Here is a 21847-nt window from a genome sequence, read left to right as displayed (position 1 = left end):
AAATATCATGTCCTTTGCTGATACTTTGAAAATATGTTGGGAAATGACTTTCATAAACATCTTAATGTACAATCTTTGGATTGTAGTCATGGAAGTCATAATTTTGCTCCAAGCATTAATGAGGAAGTAGCTTGGGGCATAACACAATTCAGATCCTACAAGTTATTTGTTGCTACAAAGCCAAGGTCTATCTGACTTAAAATACCATAAGTTTCTATGTTTTTCTGATGATTAAATTTCTTAATTATTTTCATTCTGGTTTTATTAGGAAGCAACAGACTTGATGGAAATATCTAATTCAATACCTAAGTACAATGCTATCTGATGCAAATTTTAGAACTCTTTTTGTTTTCTAGCCCAGAGCTGCTGCTTCTTCTTCTTCTTCTTCTTCTTCTTCTTCTTCTTCTTCTTCTTCTTCTTCTTCTTCTTCTTCTTCTTCTTCTTCTTCTTCTTCTTCTTCTTCTTCTCCTTCTCCTTCTCCTTCTCCTTCTCCTCCTTCTCCTCCTCCTCCTCCTCCTCCTCCTCCTCCTCCTCCTCCTCCTCCTCCTCCTGCAGAAATTCCCCAAGTTGTAGAAAAGCCTAATTCTTGGTAGCCTGACAAAACAATGATTCCCTGAAAAATACAGCATTAAATGACTATTGCTCTTTTCCAGGCATTGTTAACTTATTTTCTGTCTTCTTTCACTGACTTGTGATTACTCCTTTTGTGCTGTGCGGTTTCCCTCTCCATGCCATTTAAAACCTCCTCCCACTCTTCAGTAGCCATCTCCTATCTCCTTCTAAAGTAGATTACAGCTAAAAGCAACTTCTGCTTTTCTCTCCTGCCTGTTACACACTTCCTCATTGTCTTCTGAGGTTCTAATCTGTTAGCATCTTTCAGGAACGAGAGGACTGCAAAACAGTTTGGGTGCTTTGTAGCTCAGAAATTGTGCATGAATTGTCTAAGAGCCACTGGTGATCCTCAAGCTGCAGTTTGGTCACCCTACTTCATATAAATAAAATCACAATACTTTAGTAGGACTAGAGAATATTAAAATAGTTGTGTACTTTGCACTGAAAAGAAAACTAGACTTACCAACTGTGCTAAGCCACGTGGTATAAAGAATATGAGTTATCCATTATATGTTTGGGATAGTAAAACATTATATGAAATCACTTCTGCCAATAGGTTTAATGGGATGCACAAACTCTGACCCTTCCTTTGACCAGGTCACAGAACTGCAATGCAGGAACAGCTAAGAGAGAAAGCAAGCCAACAATTGGTCACCTCAAGGACTTTTCTCATCTGCAGGACTGAATTGGTGCCCTGGTTCACATGCCACATGAAGGCACAGTTGTTTTGTGTTTGATATTAAACTAAGAATAGGGGCAGTGGTGTATTAACCATTAAGCTGACTAAGTACGTGCTTAAGGCACCAGGCCCAAAGGGGGCACCACAAAGTTGAGAATATGGCTTTGTTTGTACAATATGTACAATGGAGGGGGGCATCAAGATTTGCCAGTGCTTAAGGCACCAGTGAGCCTTAATCCATCACTGAGTAGGGGCTTGGTTTGACCATAGGCTAATGTAAAGATATTCCCAAATGTGTTTTAGCATGTATGAAGCTAGGATTTCTTGCTTCTTGAAACAAGTCACAGTTCAGCAATGAAATTTGTGCTAGCATTTACAGAGGAACAGAGCTATGTCCCATTCCAAAAATAACAGATTATAGTTGTATCATAAAAGACAGACTTGTAGCAATTCTTAAAGTGAAAAGTGATCTTAAAAACAAAAAAACAAAATCTTCCTGTTTTTGCCCAGAAAGCTTGCTGATAAGCTTAATGGACTTTGAAACAACATTTCAACATAACTCAACTATGAGCATGTACTTGTTTACTGAATATTTCTATAGTATATTTTACTGCTTGGAAAACATTTATAGTCACTTAACTTTTTCCATGAAGAAGTGACTCATGCTTTTTCCTATCATTTGCCATTCAATATCCCTTCAGCATAATTTTTATCCTATGCCTAAAAGGTCAATTAAATTACAAAACGTGATTTCACAAATTACTTCAAATCCTACATTCCTTGAAAATATTGTGATGCTCTTTATCATAAATTGAATGGAATACCGTGTACTTCTATTTAGAAATTTCTATGGTTTCTACAATTGGTTTGCAAGTAGCGTGACATTTTGCTAGGTTGTGAAGCTCACAAATCTTACAATTTACTGTTAAAATTACTTTCTTATGTATGTTCCTTTTTTTGTATCCAAGTAATCATGAAGTAGTGGCACCTAGCCAACCTTAGCTGATCTCAAAAACTTAAGAATAGTCATAGTTGGTTGGTATTTGGTTGGGATATGACTAGGAAATCCCAAGGCTGTAGACTGGTTGACAAAAACATCTCAAAAGAAGTCTAAGGTAATGTTGATTGAAAATTGCATGGCATATTCATGTAGGAGTTAATTCAACTCAATTCCAGCAATTCAAATATGTAAAAAAAATGGTGATGATTAAACATTGATAAATGATGTTAAAACTTTGTTTAATTTTAAAGCCTATATTTCTAACGTGTTATTTTTTGAGCAAAGAGGAATTAGCATAGGACTACCATTTTGTCTGTCTTTTTCTGATTTCTTTTCTTCTATTTTCTTTCCCAGCTGGACTTTACAAAACTATGCTTGGATGGAAATTTATCAGTGAGACAAGAGGGCCTTCAGATTATCCTACTGTACTACTGTCATCAATCTATTTATTTGTTTGTCTATCTATCTCAACCTGAATCAATTCACTGAAAGATGAAGGCTTCTTATTTTAAGACTATAATCTACTATGCTAGTCTAGAAAGTATTTTTCAACTATAAGTCTAGGGCTAAAAGTAAAGAACTGGCTAAAAGTCACCCAGCTAGCAGCTTTCAAGTTTCATACAGGTTAAGAACCTGAATTTTATTTCTTTTTATTAAATGCTTAGTAATATTTATTAGAAAAGAAACAAATTGTTACAGAACCTCAGACAAAAGCCCTGATTTGAAACATATACAAAATATTTAGCATAACAACATTTAATATCATTCATCCCCTTGGTGTATTTTTGAAATCACAGACTTTCATTCTCCCTGAAACCCACTCTGAAACAAGACATACGTGTTACTAACTGATATTCATTTTAGCATACGGTAGTAGCTAAAGATGAGTTTTCTCTTTTGACCTAGAAATGTGTTTTCCTTTTAGCAATAAAAACAGCAATTTTGCCATATGACAAGGTTATATGACAATTGTGGAAAAGTTCAGCATGTTCCTACTCTATTTGGTTAACGTTTTTCATATACAATATGAGAGGTTCAGAATATGAATTGCTAGTTGGCTTATTATGCAGCAGTGGGAGAGAGGTGGCGATGTTCCTCATGACCTACTTGGGAGTTTCCCCATTCACCCCTGGTCACAAAATGGAAGTGGAACAAACTGTTTGACAAAGTAGAGCAGGGGTGTCAAACTGGATTTCTTGGAGGGCCAGATCAGCATTGTTGTCCTCCATGGGCTGGCCAGGGGAGAGATGGGGAGAAGACGGGACAAACAGCTTCCTACAGAACCCTGCTGGCCAAAATGGGGTGCAGGGGGCCCAGGCGGCCCCCGCATGCCCTGTTTTCATCCTGGATGGCTTCCTGCAGCACCCTGCCAGCCAAAATACCCATACACACCTGTGCCACATTTAGCAGAGGCACCGCAGGCCGGTCCTTTGCTATTTCCAGGCTGGCCCCATGGGCTGGTCTAAGCACCCCGGGGGCTGAATCTGGCCCACAGGCCTTGAGTTTGTCACCCCTGCAATAGACTACTTTTAGCATCCCATATTCCTATCATGCTAAATAAAACCTAGATTAAAGACTGAATTCAACATTAAGAATATGTAAGACGATAAATCATCAGAAGTGTCCATCTTTATTATAGAACAGGGGCCCCCAACCTTGGCAACTTTAAGACGTGTGGACTTCAGCTCCCAGAATTCTCCATCCAGCTTTGCTGGATGGAGTCCACACGTCTTAAAGTTGCCAAGTTTGGAGGCCTCTGTTATAGAACATAATTGAAACTAGGGCAAAATTAAAGCCTTAACAGAAGTATCTCAGACTTTAGGAGCAAACCAGGGGGAGGCAGCAGTAGAGGAAGCCAGCATAAGGTATTGCATTATTTTCATTCCAGGAACCCTCTCTTCTGCCTTCTTCTCAGAAAGAATAAATCTCTCTAATCAAACAATAACAACAACAACCCAAAAACTAAAAAAAAGGAATCAAAACTGAGAATGGCATCTAGAACAGAACAAAAGCAACTGCATAAGGTTGCCTGAATTGAAGCTTGTTCTGAAGAAATAGCTGGAACAAATATTAAAAGATTACTGTACTGTAATATCAAATGTAAGCACCAGCTCATTGCAAGAAACAAACCAACTGATGTGCAGCACCACTTGTTGATGCAAAATCAACAAACAAGGAAAAAAGCCAAACAGTGCACCACTAAAATGGAAGATTGGAAGATCAAAGATGGAAGGTTGGAAAATAAGATCAGCATGCTAAGATCAGATGCAAACAAGCTAGAACAAATAAAGCTGAAGAGCAAGAAGCTGAAAGCATATATGATCATGAAATACTACCCAGAGACAAGGAAGATCCAGGAAGAACTAGAAATAATAAAGCAGCAAATAACAGCCATAGCCAAGGAAATCAGTAGATACAAAGCTCTGACTGCACATAGAATCTCCATTTCTGTCAAATCACTGGTATTTCAACCAATCCATCAACAGAGAGAGCACGATGAATTAGTCAATACCTGACAAAAAAGAAACAGTAGAATTCTGGGCATAGCTATGGCACAACCCAAAGAAACACAAGAATGACTTTGGATAAAGAAAGTAGAGAAGAGGAAAAAATAGAAGCTGAAATGAAAGTACTTGTAATAGCAAGTGGATAATGGTGGAGAAAAGTGTAATGAAGATCAAGAATTGATCAGTATCAAGTGAAGATGAATTTCATGTTTTTTTTTTGTTGTTGAAACATCTGACCAGTCTACACTCATTCACTGTCAAGCAATTTCACAGCATACCGCAAGGAGATGAAATTGAAGATTGATTAACATCTGGCAAAACCTACCTAATAATGAAAGGGGCAGCACCAGGAACTACAGGTCAATGATTTGCTTATCAACAACTTTCAAATTGCTAATGGACGTTGTAGCTGACGTAGTCCAACAGCATCTAGTTGAAAGCATGCTCTCTGCATCTGAGTAAAAAGGAAACCACCAAAACAGCAAAAGAACAAAAGATCAGCTCCTAATTGACAACATGGTTTTGGAAAACTGTGAGAAAAACTCAGCCTGAAATAGCTAGAATTAATTACAAGAAGGCATTCAACTTGCTGCCACATGACTAGAAAATCAAGTGTTTAGAAATAATAGGAATCAGAAGCTGTGTGCAAGGATCAATGGCACAATAGAAAGCATAGTTGCTGGTCAATGGTGAAAAATTAATATCAAGAGATGAATCATTCAAATAGATTTACTATCACCTCTACTATTTTTCATTGCACTGATTCCTCTGTCAACAATACCAAAGAAGTCAGGCCATGGCTATCAAACATCAAAAATATCTTGTCAGGCTACCCACCTCCTTTAGATGGACAATTTGAAGCTGTATGGAAAAACACCAGCTAAAATGGAACCACTGCTCAATATTGTCCATATAGCCAAGATATTGCAATGGAGTTTAGACTGGGCAGATGTGCCACCCTGACCATCCGCAAGAGAAAAATAGTGAAAACTACAGGAATCTATGTTCTCTATAGAAATAATATCAAGAATCTAGATGAAGAAAATCACTGCAAATACCTGAGCAACAAGCTGACAACATCAAGCACTCTGAAGTCAAGAAAAGGGTTATAGGTGAATTCAAGAGAATGAAGAAATCTTAAAGTCCAAAACTCAGTGGAGGAAATATCATCAAGGCAATAAACACCTGGGCAATTCCAGTCATTAGGTACACAGCTGAAATAGTGGACTGGACTCAAGCTGAAGCAGAAGCCCTGGATAGGAAGGCTAGAAAAGTAATGACAAGGAATCATGCCCTTCATCCATGCAGCAATGTTGACAGACGCTATTATCAAAAAGCATAAGTGGGCATCATATGTTACAAGTACACCAGGCATTTGAACAGAAAAAACAGCATCGGAAGAATATCTGAAAGACAATGAAAAGGATGCACTGAAAGTAGTATATCATGAAGGCTTAGTGAAACCCCCAAAAGACCAAATTGACTTATAAGGAAACTAAAGAAAAACTAAAGAAAGAATAGGAAAGAAATATGGCAAGGCAAAGTATTACATGACCAGTACATGAAAAAAAATCTTGCAGGCAAAAAAGATAACAAAAAGACTTGGCAATGGCTAAGAGCAGGAAAGTTGAAGAACAGATTCTAGGGAGTAAATTAAAGAGTAAATGCTTGGATGATTGCCAAAAGATGTGTTCCTGGAAATACTCTTGTGTACCAAGATACTAAAAATTGCATTAACAATATTTATCAGCTATTAATTAACCTTTAACTGACTTTTTATTAACAAAAGACATTTCTAACCATGCACGCTTCATGGTAATAAACATGCTTAATTTCTGGATTTTTTAAAAAAAAAATCTTATTTGATTCAGTCAAACAGATACATGTTTTGTATAAATTACATCACTTTTATATAGCAGCTCATTTATTAAACATATCAGAAGTTGAAATATTACCAGTATTTGTTATAAAATCTAGTTGACTTAGTTCTCTCTCCCACTCACCCCCTCTCTGTATATATATACATAATAACCAAATAACTAAAGCTTCATGTATATGTACATACCATATATATTACCCATCTAATATTAGCTGTTGCTTGTGGTTGGTATAACTTCATAGCTGTTGCTCACAGTTGTTGAGAAGCATTAGTATATTTGGTTAATATATTAACCAATTAAACTAAAGCATCTCAACTGTGAGCAACAGCAATGAAGTTATACCAACCATAAGCAACAATTATGAGTAATAGACTGACAAAAACAAAATGGAAAACAGGAAAAAAACATAATAGATTGACAAAAACAAGACGGGAAAAATGCGAATTGTATCTTCCACAATAGCTATATACAAGCATTTAGAAGGAGAACTGTCTCATTACCAATTATTGAACCCCTGCTCTTATATTTCTGGAACATAGACTTGTGAGTCACACCTATTTAGAAGCAAGCTTATTTTCTATCCTTTATATAACTACTGTCATTAAAAAAAATTAGAAACTTAACATTAAGAAAAGAGACCAAGTAATATCCCCTAAGGATAGCTTACTACCAGGGCAGGGACTTTACACACCTCAGTCTATTTTGAGCTTTCCACCCCTCACCCAAACACGTATCAAATTAAATATCAGCAAACATACTCCTCCCAAAGAAGTCAGGAATTGTCTGTCTCAGATTCCTCACTGTGGATGATGTGTACATTAATATTATAAGGAATTTATACTAATTCACTGTGTATAGTATGTGACAGGATTTCACAACTTTGATTACAGAAACATTAGTTACATCCCTTACTTATTATCATGATAAAACCTGAAATCATGGGATCTGAAAATTATGAAAGGCTATAGTCCTATACACTGGAAAGAATTTGCAAGCAGAACCAGGTTCTCTGCCTGGTTGCTGGGTGGGCATGGCTATAGTGGGCGTGGCCTACCAGGAACTTCCGGGAGGGCCATTTTTTGCCTTTCCCAGAGTCCGAAGGCTTCCCTGGGGCCTCTGGGAGGGAGAAAATGGCCTCCTCCGGGCTCCAGAGGGCCTCCAGAAGCTGGAAACAGGCCTATTTCCAGACTTCTGGAACTTCCCGTTTGGCCCATTTTTCTCCTTCCCAGAGCTTCCGCGTGGTTCCTGCACTTACCTACATCCAGAACAGGCCACGTGGAGACTCCTGGGAGGGTAGGAGTGGACGGGGCCACCAGTTCAACTACCAGTTCAGCGAACCAAATTTAAATGTAACACCCGGTTCACTCTAACTAGGCCGAATTGGCTGAATCCCACCCCTGAGGAGAACCTTATTATGTTAATCAGGTTTCAGGATGTGCAAAACACGGAACATTTCAGAGATCTCTGATCCGTGTCATTGTTTGTCTCTTTTCAAATGAAATCTGATCAAAGATGTTCACCATCTCCTCCAATCCTAAAAAATATTTCAGTACTATATTTACCTTGCTGTTTGTATAGACCAGGAATGTCAAACTCAAGGCCCACAGGCCAGATCTGGCCCTCGGAGTGTTTAGATCTGGCCCGCGTGACCGCCTGGAAACAGTGAAGGACCAGCCCACAGGGCCTCTGTCAGCTAAAAAGGAGCTCGGGAGACGATGTACAGCCCTCCCAGGTTCCATTTTCAGCCGTGATGGCTTTCTGCAGCCCTCTGCAGTGAAAAAGGAACTTGGGGGGGGCCTACACGTGGCCTCCCGAGCTCCGTTTTCACTGCAGAGGGCTGCAGGAGGCCATCACGGCCGAAAACTGAGCTGGGAGCCCATTTTCACTGGTAGAGTGCTCAGGCCACCACAGGCACCCCCAACACAAGTGACATCAAGCAGGCCACGCCCACCCTGGCCACACCCACCCCAGCCCCTCATGGTTAAAACATAATCCTGATCCGGCCCTCAATGAAATCAAGTTTGACACCCCTGGTATAGACTGTAGGAACCCATTTCCTCGAGCTCATAATGTCTGTTATTTTGCCATAAGCTTTTAATTATAATTATATTTTGGGGGAAATATGCAGCCTTGATTTATAATGTTATTATCACCATTACCATTATTAAATATGGTCATTTAAATTTATATCCATAGATCATGCACAGTGGGCTGATCCAATTCAAAAGCTCATTAAAAATTGATGGCTAGAGCTACAGAATTTACAATGGTTCAGAAGAACCGGGAAATCTTATAAAAACCAAAGCTAATAATAATCCCAAATTTACTGGAGGACATGACATTAGACAAAGTAGCTGATATATCCAGCAACCAACCCATTCTTCTTGCAGACTTTCTGAAAATAATACTTGAATACATTTATTCCATGAATTAGGACTGGGTTTTCTTTCTGCTATCTATCTGTAAAGAAAAAAACATTTTATGAGGGCATAGTTAGCCCTCCGAACAAGATGCAAGATAGTGGCCAAAATAATTTGCTTAGGTTGGCAAAATAGCTTAAAGGCCAAATGTGATTATAATTGCAGCAAAGCAATTAGGAACTGTTTTTTGGTTAAGTCAATAGTAGCCAAGGGACAACCTGAGCAAACCTAGAACTGTGAGGAACAGAAGTTTAACTCTTTCCTTCCTTATCACAGACTTTTTAAAGACTTATTTGCATTTTCTAGGGGAAATATGTTGGCTGATCCTAATGCAGGATAGCAATCCTGACATACATATTCCAAAGAATTCACGTTGTTTGCATATATCTCAAACTCAAATTGTCTCAGTCTGCTTTTTTTTTCCTTTCCAACTTCAGTTCACACCTATTCCAACATCTTCTCTTTACACTATAGAATTTTTCCCCAGAACAGTATAAAATACACAGCTTTAGTTTCAAAATCACCTCCATCTCCTCCAATCCAAAAAAACCCCCAAAAAACTGCTGGTCATTTCAACATTACATCTAACATTTCATATCCCCACATCAATACACATGCTACTTAAATTCCATTCCGAATTTACTTCTTTCCAATCTGGGGAGGAAAAAACCCAGCAACTCCCAAAAATCACTTTGTTTCTGAGTAGACATGTCTAGGACTGCACTCTTGGGTTAAATAACCCAACATGAAAAGGGGGCTTGCATATTTGTGCTCAGAAGCAGGTCCAGAGATTTATTTTGGATTTGCTCTCACAGGTAAGCAAATTTGGGACTGCCATTCCATGTGTGGCTTTTTGTAAAGCCCAATCCCTTTCCAGTAAAACATCTCACCCCATTCTCTTTCCTCTGTCCAAATTTGAATAAAATTAAGAGGACCCACAGCTGTCATTTAAGCCAGTAGCCCATACTGTTAACATTGCTTTTAATTTAAGATTAAGCCCTGGAGTAGTCGAGATGTAACCAAGATGATCCGTATCTCTAAGAAGGCGCAGCATCTCTATACGGGTGTTGTTTGACATACCTGCAAATCATGTCAGAGAGCCAAAAAGAGAGTCTTGAATCGGGTAAATAAATGTCGCTTCTGCCAAGGGAGCCGCGTTTTGAAACGAAGGACTTGCCCTTTAAAGATACGGTAGGCGTTTAGCTGTCCTTTGCCCTCGCAGCCACACCGTCCAGCTGAGATTATATTATAACAAATTCGCCAGGATTAAACCGTGCGCGGCTCTTCTGTTCTCTCCTACCAGCACTTTTCTAAATTATTATTATTATTATTTTTAAAAAGAGACGCTTTAACGCTCCCTCTCTGGTATTTATCTATCTGTCCCAAAGCGGGATTGCTGTACGGTTGCCTGAAGCTTAATTTACCAGGTTATTTATAAGCAACGGAGTTCCTCGAACTTGGAAAGCACGTGTTGTTGTTTTTTCCTTAGCCCACTTTACGAGGTTTTGTTTACCTCGGCAAACTGGGCAGGAAATCTGTCGGCCCGAGTGGACCAGAAAACGCTATTTGGATAAGCTTGAGGGGTTTTGAGAGGGAAAGCAAACGATTTTCAATCAGGCCGAAGATTATTGCAAGCCGAGAGAAAACTCCGCTGTCCCGTTCGCCGTTCCCAAGACCCGCTCGGCCCCCGAGGGAGGGGAAGTGTGTGGTGGTGGGGAAGCGAGCACCGCCAAGCCTAACCTCCGACCCGCCGGCCCAAGCAGGCTCCCGGCGCTCCCTTTTACCTGTGCAGAGAGAGGCGCAGGCTGTCAGGACAAGCGCCGTAGCAGCGCCCAGTCCGGAGCGGAGCGCTCGCCTCATGACGGCACATGGGAGAAGTTCTGGCAGGTGGGAAGGAGAGAGACGGAGGGGGGCGCGCCTGTGGGGCTTACAGGGCCGGCCGGAGAGGCGAGCCTCCCCACCCCACGCCCACCCCTCCAGCCGTGCGACGCGGAGCTCTTCGCCACCAGCGACTCTCGGCGCCGCTGGAAGAAAGAGGCGGGCATGGAGTTTCTCCCCCCTCCGCCCGCCACGACTCCGCCTTGCCCGGTCACACCCCCTTGCCCTGCGGAGGGCTTGCCCGGGTGAAGAAGCCGCCTGGAGGGTCAATGCTGGCGGACAGGCGGACAGGCGGGCGCAAAGGGAGGGACGGTCCAAGTAGCTCGCCTTGACACAAGGGGCTGTCCAGCCACCTCGAAGGAAAACGGCGGGTCGAAGGGTTGGTTGTTGCACCTCAGAGCAGAGGGGCCGCCGGTGGCTGCAAGGGCTGTTTCGTTTCTGGCGGGTAGTTCCAGGCGAGGCGGCGGGAGCGCGCCAAAATCACCGCCCTGTCAACCCCTCGGCTGCCTTCCCTCTTCAGCGCACTTCTTACAGGTAGTGCTCAACTTACAACAGTGCATGTAGTTCGCGGTTACAACGGACACTGAAAAAAGTGACTTATGACCGTTTTTCACACTTATGACGGTTGCAGCATCCCGGTGGTTCACGTGTGGGTTGCTTGGCAACTGACTCACAATCATGACGGCTGCAGAGTTCATGCGATCCGCTTTTGCGACCTTCTGTCAAACAAAGTCAATGGGGAAGCCAGATTCACTTAAAAACCACCCTATTAATTTAACAAGTGCAGTGATTCACTGAAGAAAATGTGGCAGGAAAAGTCATCAAATGGGGCAAAACCAGCTTAACAAATGTCTCACTTAGCGACATAAATTTTGGGCTCAAGTATGGTCGTAAGTCGAGGACTACCTGTATTGTGAAGGCTGGGTTTTGTTTTTTCTTCATAAAAGCATAAAGGACATACAGTTAGTCCTCCGCTTACAAACACAGTAGAGCCCAACGTTTATGTCGCTAAATAAAAAACATTTTAAAGCGAGCTTTTGTCCCATCTGACGACCTTTCTTGACACAGTTGTTAAGGGAATTGCTATGATTGTTAAATTAATAAGATGGTTGTTAAGTGAACGTGGCTTCCCCCGTTGACTTCGCTTGTCAGAAGTTTGTAAAAGGGGATCATGTGACCCTGGGACACTGTAACCATCGTAAATGTCCAGCCAAGGGACAGGAACCGTGTAAAGTCAATTGGAAATTACAACTGAAATGTAAACAAGTGTATGCCATGTACCAGTGGTGGGATTCAAATTTGTTTACTACCAGTTCTTTGGGCATGGCTTGGTGGGCAGGGTGTGGGTTGGTTGGGGGGGATACTGTAAAATCCCCATTCCCTCCCCACCCCACTAACCTGCTTTCCAGCTCCGTTCTCCTGTGCAGGGCAACAAAAGAAGACCCAGCCAATCAGCTGGGACTTGGGAGGCAGAGAATAAATGGGGGCAGGGATAGTCAGAGGTGGTATTTTCTGGTTCTCCAAATTACTCAAAATTTCCACTACTGGTTCTTCAGAAGTGCTCAGAACCTGCTGAATACCACCCCTGCCATAGAAAATACGCAATACAACTGCATTGCTTTTATTTTGAAGGTGCTATTTTTCACCCCAATTTACACATATGCCTGTGTGCGAGCTTATGTACTTTCACAGCCCTATCAGTTCGGCCCTCCACAATAGTCCCAGTTTCTCATGTGGCCTCTTGGGAAAATTAATTGCCCACCCCTGCCATAGAAAATCCACGAATTATTATTTCTATGTGGAATGTCTGAGTACAGGCAGTCCTCAACTTACAACCACAATTTAGCCCAAAATTTATGTTGCTAAGCAAGCCATTTCTTAAGTGAGTTTTGTCCCATTTTACAACTTTTGTTGCCACATTTGTTAAGTGAGTCACTGTAGTTTTAAGCTAGTAACACGGTTGAATCTGGCTTCCCCATTAATTTCGTTTGTCCAAAGGTCACAAAAGGTGGTCACACGATCCTGGGACAACTGTCGTAAATATGAGTCAGTTTCCAACTGTTTTAATTTTGATCATGTGAACTTTTTTCACATGATTACATCACTTTTTTCAGTGACGTAACTTTGAACAGTCACTAAATGAACTGTTATAAGTTGAAGACTACCTGTATATGAATATCGCAAGCATTTCCTGTTTACTAGCTGAGGTGGCAAGGGACATTTTTTTTGCCCTCCAATGCCTATGGCTTTAGTGAAAGCTTTTCCATTTTATTTCAGGATTGTTAAAAAACTTGTTTAAGTTTCTACCCTATTCTATATAACACAGGACAAACAGCTCAAAGCTGTTTTTGCAGCAAAACTGCTTTCAGGATATAGCACAATTATTATATAATGAAAATAGGTTATTTCCCACATCGACACAAAAAAGCTGGTTGATATTTAATTATTATTATAATATACTATTAAGTTTATAGTATAACTTTTCTTAAACTTCTCTGTATCATAATTTGAAGTTAGTTTTTCCTGGTGACTAAGCCTTTTCAGGATTATAAATATCTTGAACATGGACATAAAAACCAGTCATTCATACAGTGCTCAATAAGCTCACTTATTCCTGCCGATATACATTTTGCAAGGAGTTCAGATTAATCAGATTAATAGTTTTGCAAATAACTGTTATATAAAGACACCTGGTATACTTTAAAAATTACATTCATCTAAAAAAAACTGTATAATATGCCTTTAAAGCACAGCATACAGAGGGGAATAGAAGAGGGCATTTTATAAAATTATATTCCAGATCAAGATTAGGAGGGCTTCAGGGTAAAATTAAGATAGCTCAGCTGCTTGTTGATCTAATTCAAGTTCCCAGCAGGTGGCAGCATCTTAAGTATTTAGCATAGCCAGATCTGGTTAGTAACTGGATTGGAGATTTGCAAATACAAATGGAAATAAAGATCAGAGGAGAGCGGAAAAAAGTGTAAGGTAAAAAATAAAAGGAAAGAAAAAATAATAACTTATAACTCTTTTTGGTGCAGTAGAATACAAAATGCTTTACATTTCTGATAGATACAAGCCATTTCTACAACAAACAACAGAGTTAACCTAGTCATCAAAGCTAAGATCAAAATTTCTTTTTTTCCTCTTTTGAGTATGAAGTCCAGAACTGGTTTCCAAGTGAAAGCAGGATAAATGGTAATTATCTTTTATTACAATTCATCACTTTTTCCATCTATTCTTCCATTGTGGGAATTGACACAAACCATTTCCATACTGTTGCCAAGAAAACTATATTGTCATAGCCATGGAATTAACAGGAATAAAGCTTGACTTGGAAGTCATTGCGTCCAATTCTTAACAGTTCAGTTTTTTAAATGTAAACAAGTTGTGTTCATAAACAAGTTGCGTGCATAAGCGCATCAACGTCCCTGTCCTATTGTTTCTTTTATATATTTTTTAATTTTTCTTATATGTATCCATGTATTCGTAACTATGTTTTTGCTTATACCTATTATCTTGTAAGCAATTGACAAATAAAAATAAATAAATAAATAAAAAAAAATTCTGCATATTGTATAAATTCAGAGATGCTGTTTGAATTTAGTGTATCTTTTATAGCTTCAAACTGACCAAACTACATGCTTTTTAAAAACCTTACACTTAAAGCAGTAAATGTCAGACTTGAATCCCAAAGAAGCCTGATATTATGGTTTACCTTATATTATTTTGCAATGTTGAATAAGCTATATAACATCAGTCTGAAAGGATCCCAGTGAACAGTTGTTGCCATCTCAGTTTTCAAATAGTTAAGAAACTGCCAAAAACTATTGTATTTTACTGTATGCTTATTATAATACTCCTAGTACTACAGTTTGCTTTTTGTTCTTACTGAATATCTCAAACTTGCCCTATTTCCTAATAGTTCTGATTTACTTAGTCCCCATGCCTGTCCGTTTGTTCTGTATTTTTGTGACAACTAAGTGTCCACAACTGTATTCACTCTATAACTTCACAAATGAGATCTTGATATTTGATAAAGAATACCAGCATTGTAAGGGATCTTGGACAACTTCTAGTCCAACCCTGTCCTTGAACAGAAGACCATATGCCATTTCAGACAAATGTCTGTCCAAATCTCTATTTAAAAACCTCAGTGATGGAGTAGCCGCAATTTCTGCTCATATTGCTACATAGGTATCCCAGAGTAGCCTTAATTTTTGTCATTGTATCAAATCACAAACATTTTGGAACATTAAGGGTTAAAACCATTAAACATTTGTGCCCAGAGCACTGCAACACTGTTTTTGATGTCAATTAAGGAAACCGTGTTAGATTACAAAGTGTCTGGAATATTATCAATAACCTGTATTGATGGACATCCAGTAGCCCTTTACACTAATGGTTTTGAGGAGGTCAAATGGTTTGAGAGATATGCTCAACTCACTAAAATTATTATGTATTAAATGTAAGACAATTTTATTGTACCAATGCTTTCAGCTTGCCATGATGAGTAGCTTTTGATTTCTTCTGGATATTACTTTCTGGCAAAACATGTGGAAACCTTTTATCTCTCTTTTTTCATATAATTTTTATTCAAACTTTTTTTTAAAAAAAGATTAAAACTAATCCAAGCTAAGACGAGAGAGAGAGAGAGAGAGAGAGGGAGGGAGGCAGGGAGAGAGAGAGAGAGAGAGAGAGAGAGAGAGAGATACTATGTGGTTTCTGATGTTCTTCACAGGAGTTACAAGTACAATTATATTTTAACTTCCTTTTTTAAAGTTACATCATAATATTCTTTCTATAATCTATTCTGTCTAATCATCAAAGCCATAAAACATAAGTTCTTTTTTCTTCATTTTAGCATGAATAAGAGTTTTCAAGTCACCAATAAATGTAGACAGTGTCTTTTTTATTAGCTTTTCTATTAGCTATTCAAAACAATGAAAAACACTTCATCCTGAAATAAATTAAGATGACTTCGTAGCATCCAATTCATAATTCCAATGGACAAATCTATTAAATTGTCCTAGTATGGTAACTGAGATTGCACGTTGCATTATATCATAATGTGGTTTATTGGATTTAATGAAACACAGTGAAAGTGTGGCTGTTGCAGTTTATTGTAGTTTTGATAAGAAATGCACAATTATATGCAATGACTAATTTTACTAAGCTAAATAGTTGATGGTAAAATTATGCCATCTTTCCCTCTGTTTGCGTGTTCATGAGCCTACATAAGATGAAGTGAGCTTTAAACAATCTGAAGCAAGTCATAGGGGTTATGTAGGAGGGAGGAAATAATTTCAAACCAGGCACACTTCCATTTAATTTTAGGCAATTTCCCCTCTGTCCAGTATAACCCTCAGTCACCTCTTAGATTTTGCAAAACTCTCTCAATTCTCCAGAGACGTTTTTGGAAATGCAAGTACATTGGGGGGTGGAACAAGGAGAAAGATGGATAGCTATGCAGGGCATATGAGTTTTCCCTTTGTTTACTTTTTTGTATAATGATCTAAAACATTGTTAATGTGACATATTTCATTATTGCCAAGTTGCATAAGATTTTATTGGGGGAGAGGTAAGAAAATATCTGTTCTTTAAAATAATGCACATAATCATTAGATACAAATCTGAACACGTGCCCAATTTTGGTTTAATCCCTCTACACAATACCAGTACTTACATTGAAGCTGTTTCTGTATGTAATAAATCCTCTGGAGAACAGACAATATATATCACAAGGTAAAATTGTAGAAAATTTGAATAATAATAAATGGACATGTATTAAATAACAATCATGCCTAAATACCATCATGTGTTAAAAAGAGAGATTAAATAGTAACCAACTATTCTTGACTCAGATGCCATTTTAAGCATTTTTTTTTATAAAAAAAGAATCCATTTATATGGGTAAACTTAATTTAAAAATCTTTCATTGAAAAGCTTCAAAAACAAGATAATTAAGTATCTGTGTGTATACACTCTCTCGCACCCAAAGTTCCAAACACACACACAGAGAGAGAACTTCTTAATATTATAGCTGTTAGTAGTAAGTGTATTTATCTCCCAGGTAACTAGGCTGGTTGCATGTAATTTACTTTTTAATCCAGAGTTTACTTTCAATTGCATTTGACAGAAATAGAAGTAAAGGACAAGGGATCAGTATATACCAAGTTTATTTTTCCCTAGTGATTTCAATTCTCTCCATAACCTCAGTATAACATCTGATAATTTTGCTTGTGAGAGGTTGCCAACATTTTAATACAACAGTGTTGAGGCTAACAGAAATATGGAAATATTAGTATAATTCAAAATTAATCAGCTCTGCTATAGGATATTATGTAGCTACACAGGTTAAAAAAAAGTAATGTTACCGGGATTGCAGTCCCTATATGACACTTTAAAATTGCTACTTGTTACTTAGATATTTTCCTATAAAACTAAATTTCTCTTGTCAAGGAGTCAGGACACAGTAAATTCAGATGCTAAGCCCATGATGGTGAACCTATGGCATGAGTGCCGGAAGTGGCATGCTGAGCCACTTCTGCCGGCATGTGAGAGGTTGCCCGGAAGAGCCCCACTGCGCATGCACACACGCCCCTGCCAGCCTGCTGATTGTCGGGTATCTGCCGTGTAGGCATGGGGGGGAATGCACACGTGCATGTGCAGAGGCATGCAGCATGTGGGGGGCTGCATGCATATGTGCAGAGGCGTGTGGTGCAGGGGGTCGTGCACACATGTGCAGAGGTACACAGTGCGTGTGCAGGGGGTTGCGCGTGCATGCAAGGGGGCGGGGGGAGTCACATCATGGGTGCAGGCACACGAGTGCATGCATGCATGCACACGTGTGCACACACAAGCACTTTTGGCATGCAACGTGGAAAACGTTAGCCATCACTGTGCTAAGCTATTGACATATATGGACAGCTATAATAGTGATTTTTGCTAGAATTCCTGTCAATATGATCTTTCCTTAGCAAGATAAAATCAAATCACCATAGAAGTGTTTTTTTAAATATATATAGATATGTTGAAATTGACCCTTACCATGAGTTTTAGAAAAATCCCCATGTTTATCTGTGCACCATGAAAATATGAATTGCCAGGGACAGCACAATTAAAACGTATTGCCGTTCATTTCTTTTACCCGTTATCCTCTTTTGTTTTTGTTTTGCATGCTGTTTCAAGACTGTCCCTTGTGGCTGCTTTTCCACTGAAGAGGACAGTGGAATGGCTATCTGGAGAATTAGTTTGATGTCACAGTTTTATCATCTCTGGATGTTCATTAGCTTCCGTCTCAGAAGAGCAATATGCTCATGCTTTTTAAAATTCTGATCTTGTGACTGGAAATAAGACATCAGAGCTCTCATGAAGTGTTAAATCCATCTGAGTGTCCCTGTGTTGGCTTGTAACATGTCAGAGTATGTTTGTATAATTGTTTGTATGTGACAGTGTGTATATAAAATTAAACTTCGAAAAAGAAAACATAAATGAATTCAAATTAAGGAAGAAAATAAGATAAAAGAAAGAAAATAAGATGAAAAAGTGGAAGAAAAGGAAAAGGTTGAAGAAAAATAGAAAAGGAAGAAAAAACATTTTAAGATGTGGCATCTGTAAATATTTCAAAGATTGAAGTACACAGAAGAAATCCAAGGAAAGTCTTCCTGAGAAATTTTGAACTTCAAAATAGGTTCCAACTTTGAATTGGTATGTTAAAAGATGCTACTGGACAAATACCAACCGATTCAAAGAAAATCAAACAAAGATGGAAAGAATATGCTGAATTTCTGTAGAGTAGAGATGTCAATATTCAAGATTTATTTCCTATGTACAAGGGTCTCTACTACTGGAAGAGAAAGTTAGATCAGTACTCCAATGATTGCCAAGTCAGAAAGCTTACAGGAGCTGAATGAGTATCTACAGAAATATGGCAAGTCACGGAAGAATCCTCAACTTATGACCACAATTGAGCCCAATATTTCTCTTGCTAAGTGAGAAAGTTAAGTGTTTTAGCCCATTTTACGACCATCCTTGTCACAGCTGTTAAGTGAATCACTGCCATTGTTAAGTTAGTAACACAGTTGTTAAATGAATCTGGCTTCCCCATTGACTTTGTTTGTCAGAAGGTCACAAAAGATGATCACATGACCCTTCCCCAGGACACTGCAACCGTCATAAACACGAGTCAGTTGGCAAACGTCTGAATTTCAATTGCATGACCATAGGGAGGCTGCAACAGTTGTGCGAAAAAGTCATGTCGTTTTTTTCCAGTGCTGTTGTAACTTTGAATGGTCACTAAAAGAATAGTTGTAGGTCAAGGACGTAGTAAAATAGAATAGAATTCTTTATTGGCCAAGTGTGATTGGACACAAAAGGAATTTGTCTTGGTGCAAATGCTCTCAGTGTACATAAAAGATACATTAGTCAAGAAGTAGAAGTTCTAATCAAGCTATGCCAGCAAATCTGGAGACTGATGCAGTGGCCAACTGATTGGAAAGTCCACCTACATACCAATTGCAAAAAAGAGACTTAATAGATGTGCAAATTTGTATGATACTCTTAATTCCACATGCCAGCAAAATACATGTTGGAGAGCCCTACAAGGAAACTGAATTTACAAAATACTAAGGAACCTAAGACATCATCGCTAAGGTGTGTTTGATAATTATGCAAGCCAAACAATAACAAACAAAAAAGTCAGTGTGTGTTTCAATGATTATAGAAAGGTGTTTGTGACAATTATGGCAAGTTGTGGAATGTCCTTGGAAAAATGGAAATACAAAAACATCTCATTGTCGTTATGCAAAATCTGTACACAGGTAAGGTAACCACAGTTGAGAACATGGCAATACAGAGGGGCAAAGACTGAGACGAGGCTGTGAACAGCCAATAAATAAGTAAATAGTTAATAAATAAAATTGCTAGGTCTGTGTTACCTTATTGGATAGGCATGATTTGTGTTTTTCTACTGATAATAATCATTTTAATTGGAATATCTTGGAATATCCAATGTTTTTCTTGGCATAACTGTACTTTTTTGCTCTAGAAATTCAGTGAAACAGAAATGGCATTGCTTATCATCTATTTTAATATTTCGGTTTGGAATTCTGGTAAAGAATAAACCAGGGGTGCCTTCCAATAGCTCAAATGAGCCTTTCCAATCTGTGGGTTTCCAAATATGTTGTGCTACAACCCCACCATTCTTCAACATGGCTGAGAAATTTAGATGAAGTAGAAGTAGTCAAACTCACATTGTCACAGTGGTGCCACGTGACGTATCGGGACTTTTTTCCTTTGCTAAACCGGACGTGGGTGTAGCCAGCCAGAGTTTGACAGCCCTGAGTTAGATGGTCTGATTTGGCAGCCCTAGATAGCGGGCCTTTTCTGCTGTGGAGCCCACAGATCATGACTCAGAAATACCCAAAAATACAACATTCAGACCAATTTGCATCTCATGAAAAGGTATTTGAAGACTTGACAGACAAGCACAACTCAAAACATACCAACAATGTCTCCTCAAATGGTGATGAAACATTTGCAACCAAATTGCCAAGCTCAGAGCTCAAACCAGCAGCCTAATTGTGGAATCTTCTCTGCTCCCAGAGATGAGGTCAGCGTCATCCATCTTGAGCTTTTGAAGGCATCTCAAGACCTGGTTATACTAGCAGAGCTGAGGAACCCAGGGGATGAGTGAACCCTATGAGGGGGCTTTATTATTCTCAACTTCCCTCTTACTATTCTTCTTTAGTTCTGCTTTTATAGTTTTTAATGTTTTACATAACAATTGCTTTATATTTATTAATTATTGTACGCCAGTCAGAATCACTACAGGCTTTCTATAAGGTGGGGGCCTGTATAAATTTGATTAATAAATAAATGAACGGTGGTTCAAGGCAGAAGAGCACCAGGTTGGTAAAGCAAGTCATATTGCATGGGAAATGCAGCTTTTTGTATTTCCCTGAAAAATATAGCACCATCATGCCTGTCATTCTTCACTGCTTGAAAAGAATTGAAGAGTCATAGGACTTGAAGAGACCTTGGAGATCATCTAATCCACCCCACCTTGCCCAAAGCAGAATTATACCACCTGAGGCAAATTGTTGTTTAATCTTTTCTTGAAAATGTCCAGCAACGAAGAAAAAGAAACCTTTTAATTTTTTCAATACCATAATTGTGAAATGGAAGCCAGAATTCTCAAATTAACTTGCATTATATCACTTACTGTACGTTACCCTGCTAGGACAATCAACCTAAGACACAAAAGTCACTCCTGCTCCTCTGTATACATCAAACGGGGTTCTTAAAATGCTGTATTTGTATTGTTTGCGAGGAGTTTTCCATGAATCTTTTATAAGATTTACTGTAGAGCCACACATATCTGCTCCAGCCTGCTTAGGGAATCAACTTTGGACTTTGGTGCCTAGAATGATATGTTTGCTTGGCATCTTGAAAATAATGACATATTAATTTCCCCTACGAGGCACCACAGTCTATTTGCTTTGGAAAGTTTTGGGCAATTACTTGATTTTCTCTGAGCGTGTTTTCCTCTTGCAAAGCAATCTGGGAAAATACTCTGTGGGTATTTTCACCTTCAAATGTGTCAAATTTGAAATGCACTGTATACCCCTCACAATTACCATTCCAGATATATGAATTAAAACCCATTCTTTCTACAGCAGTGAACCCCAAGATATTTTCCACATTTATGTGGGTTAACTGCGTTGTAATCTCCTTCATTTTAATACTTGAAAAAAATATCCAAGAGTAATTTGTGTATTAAAAAGTATTAAAGTGAAGTGACAAGTCAGAAATAATGGATGCACCATACCCCACCAAGTCTGTTAAGCAATGTGAAATAGCCATACAACAAG

At 38.9% G+C, this 21847-nt stretch overlaps 1 protein-coding gene across 6 annotated transcripts in view; it reads right to left on the bottom strand.

Annotated features, from left to right (window-relative positions):
- Positions 1 to 11158, bottom strand: part of ACVR1C (activin A receptor type 1C) — a 50275-nt gene extending 39117 nt beyond the window's left edge. For 3 of the 6 annotated variants that reach the window (XM_087949947.1, XM_087949950.1, XM_087949946.1), the window contains exon 1: positions 10883 to 11130. Coding sequence is in view for 2 of the 6 variants with exons in the window: in XM_087949946.1 (XP_087806072.1) it covers positions 10883 to 10958 (76 nt within the window). In the remaining 4 variants the exon portion in view is untranslated. Of the gene's footprint in view, positions 1 to 10178; positions 10277 to 10882 lie in introns of those variants that run through there. The other 3 variants (XM_087949948.1, XM_087949945.1, XM_026674463.2) reach the window with 2 other exon arrangements.
- Positions 11159 to 21847: the final 10689 nt, after the last annotated feature.

Source organism: Notechis scutatus, chromosome 1, assembly GCF_049901735.1.
Source record: "Notechis scutatus isolate UNSWTSFEM ecotype Mainland chromosome 1, rNotScu1.2, whole genome shotgun sequence".
Lineage (NCBI taxonomy): Eukaryota > Metazoa > Chordata > Lepidosauria > Squamata > Elapidae > Notechis > Notechis scutatus.
The sequence above is the reverse complement of the archived record's forward strand: the minus strand, read 5'-3'. Positions and strand labels throughout refer to the sequence as shown.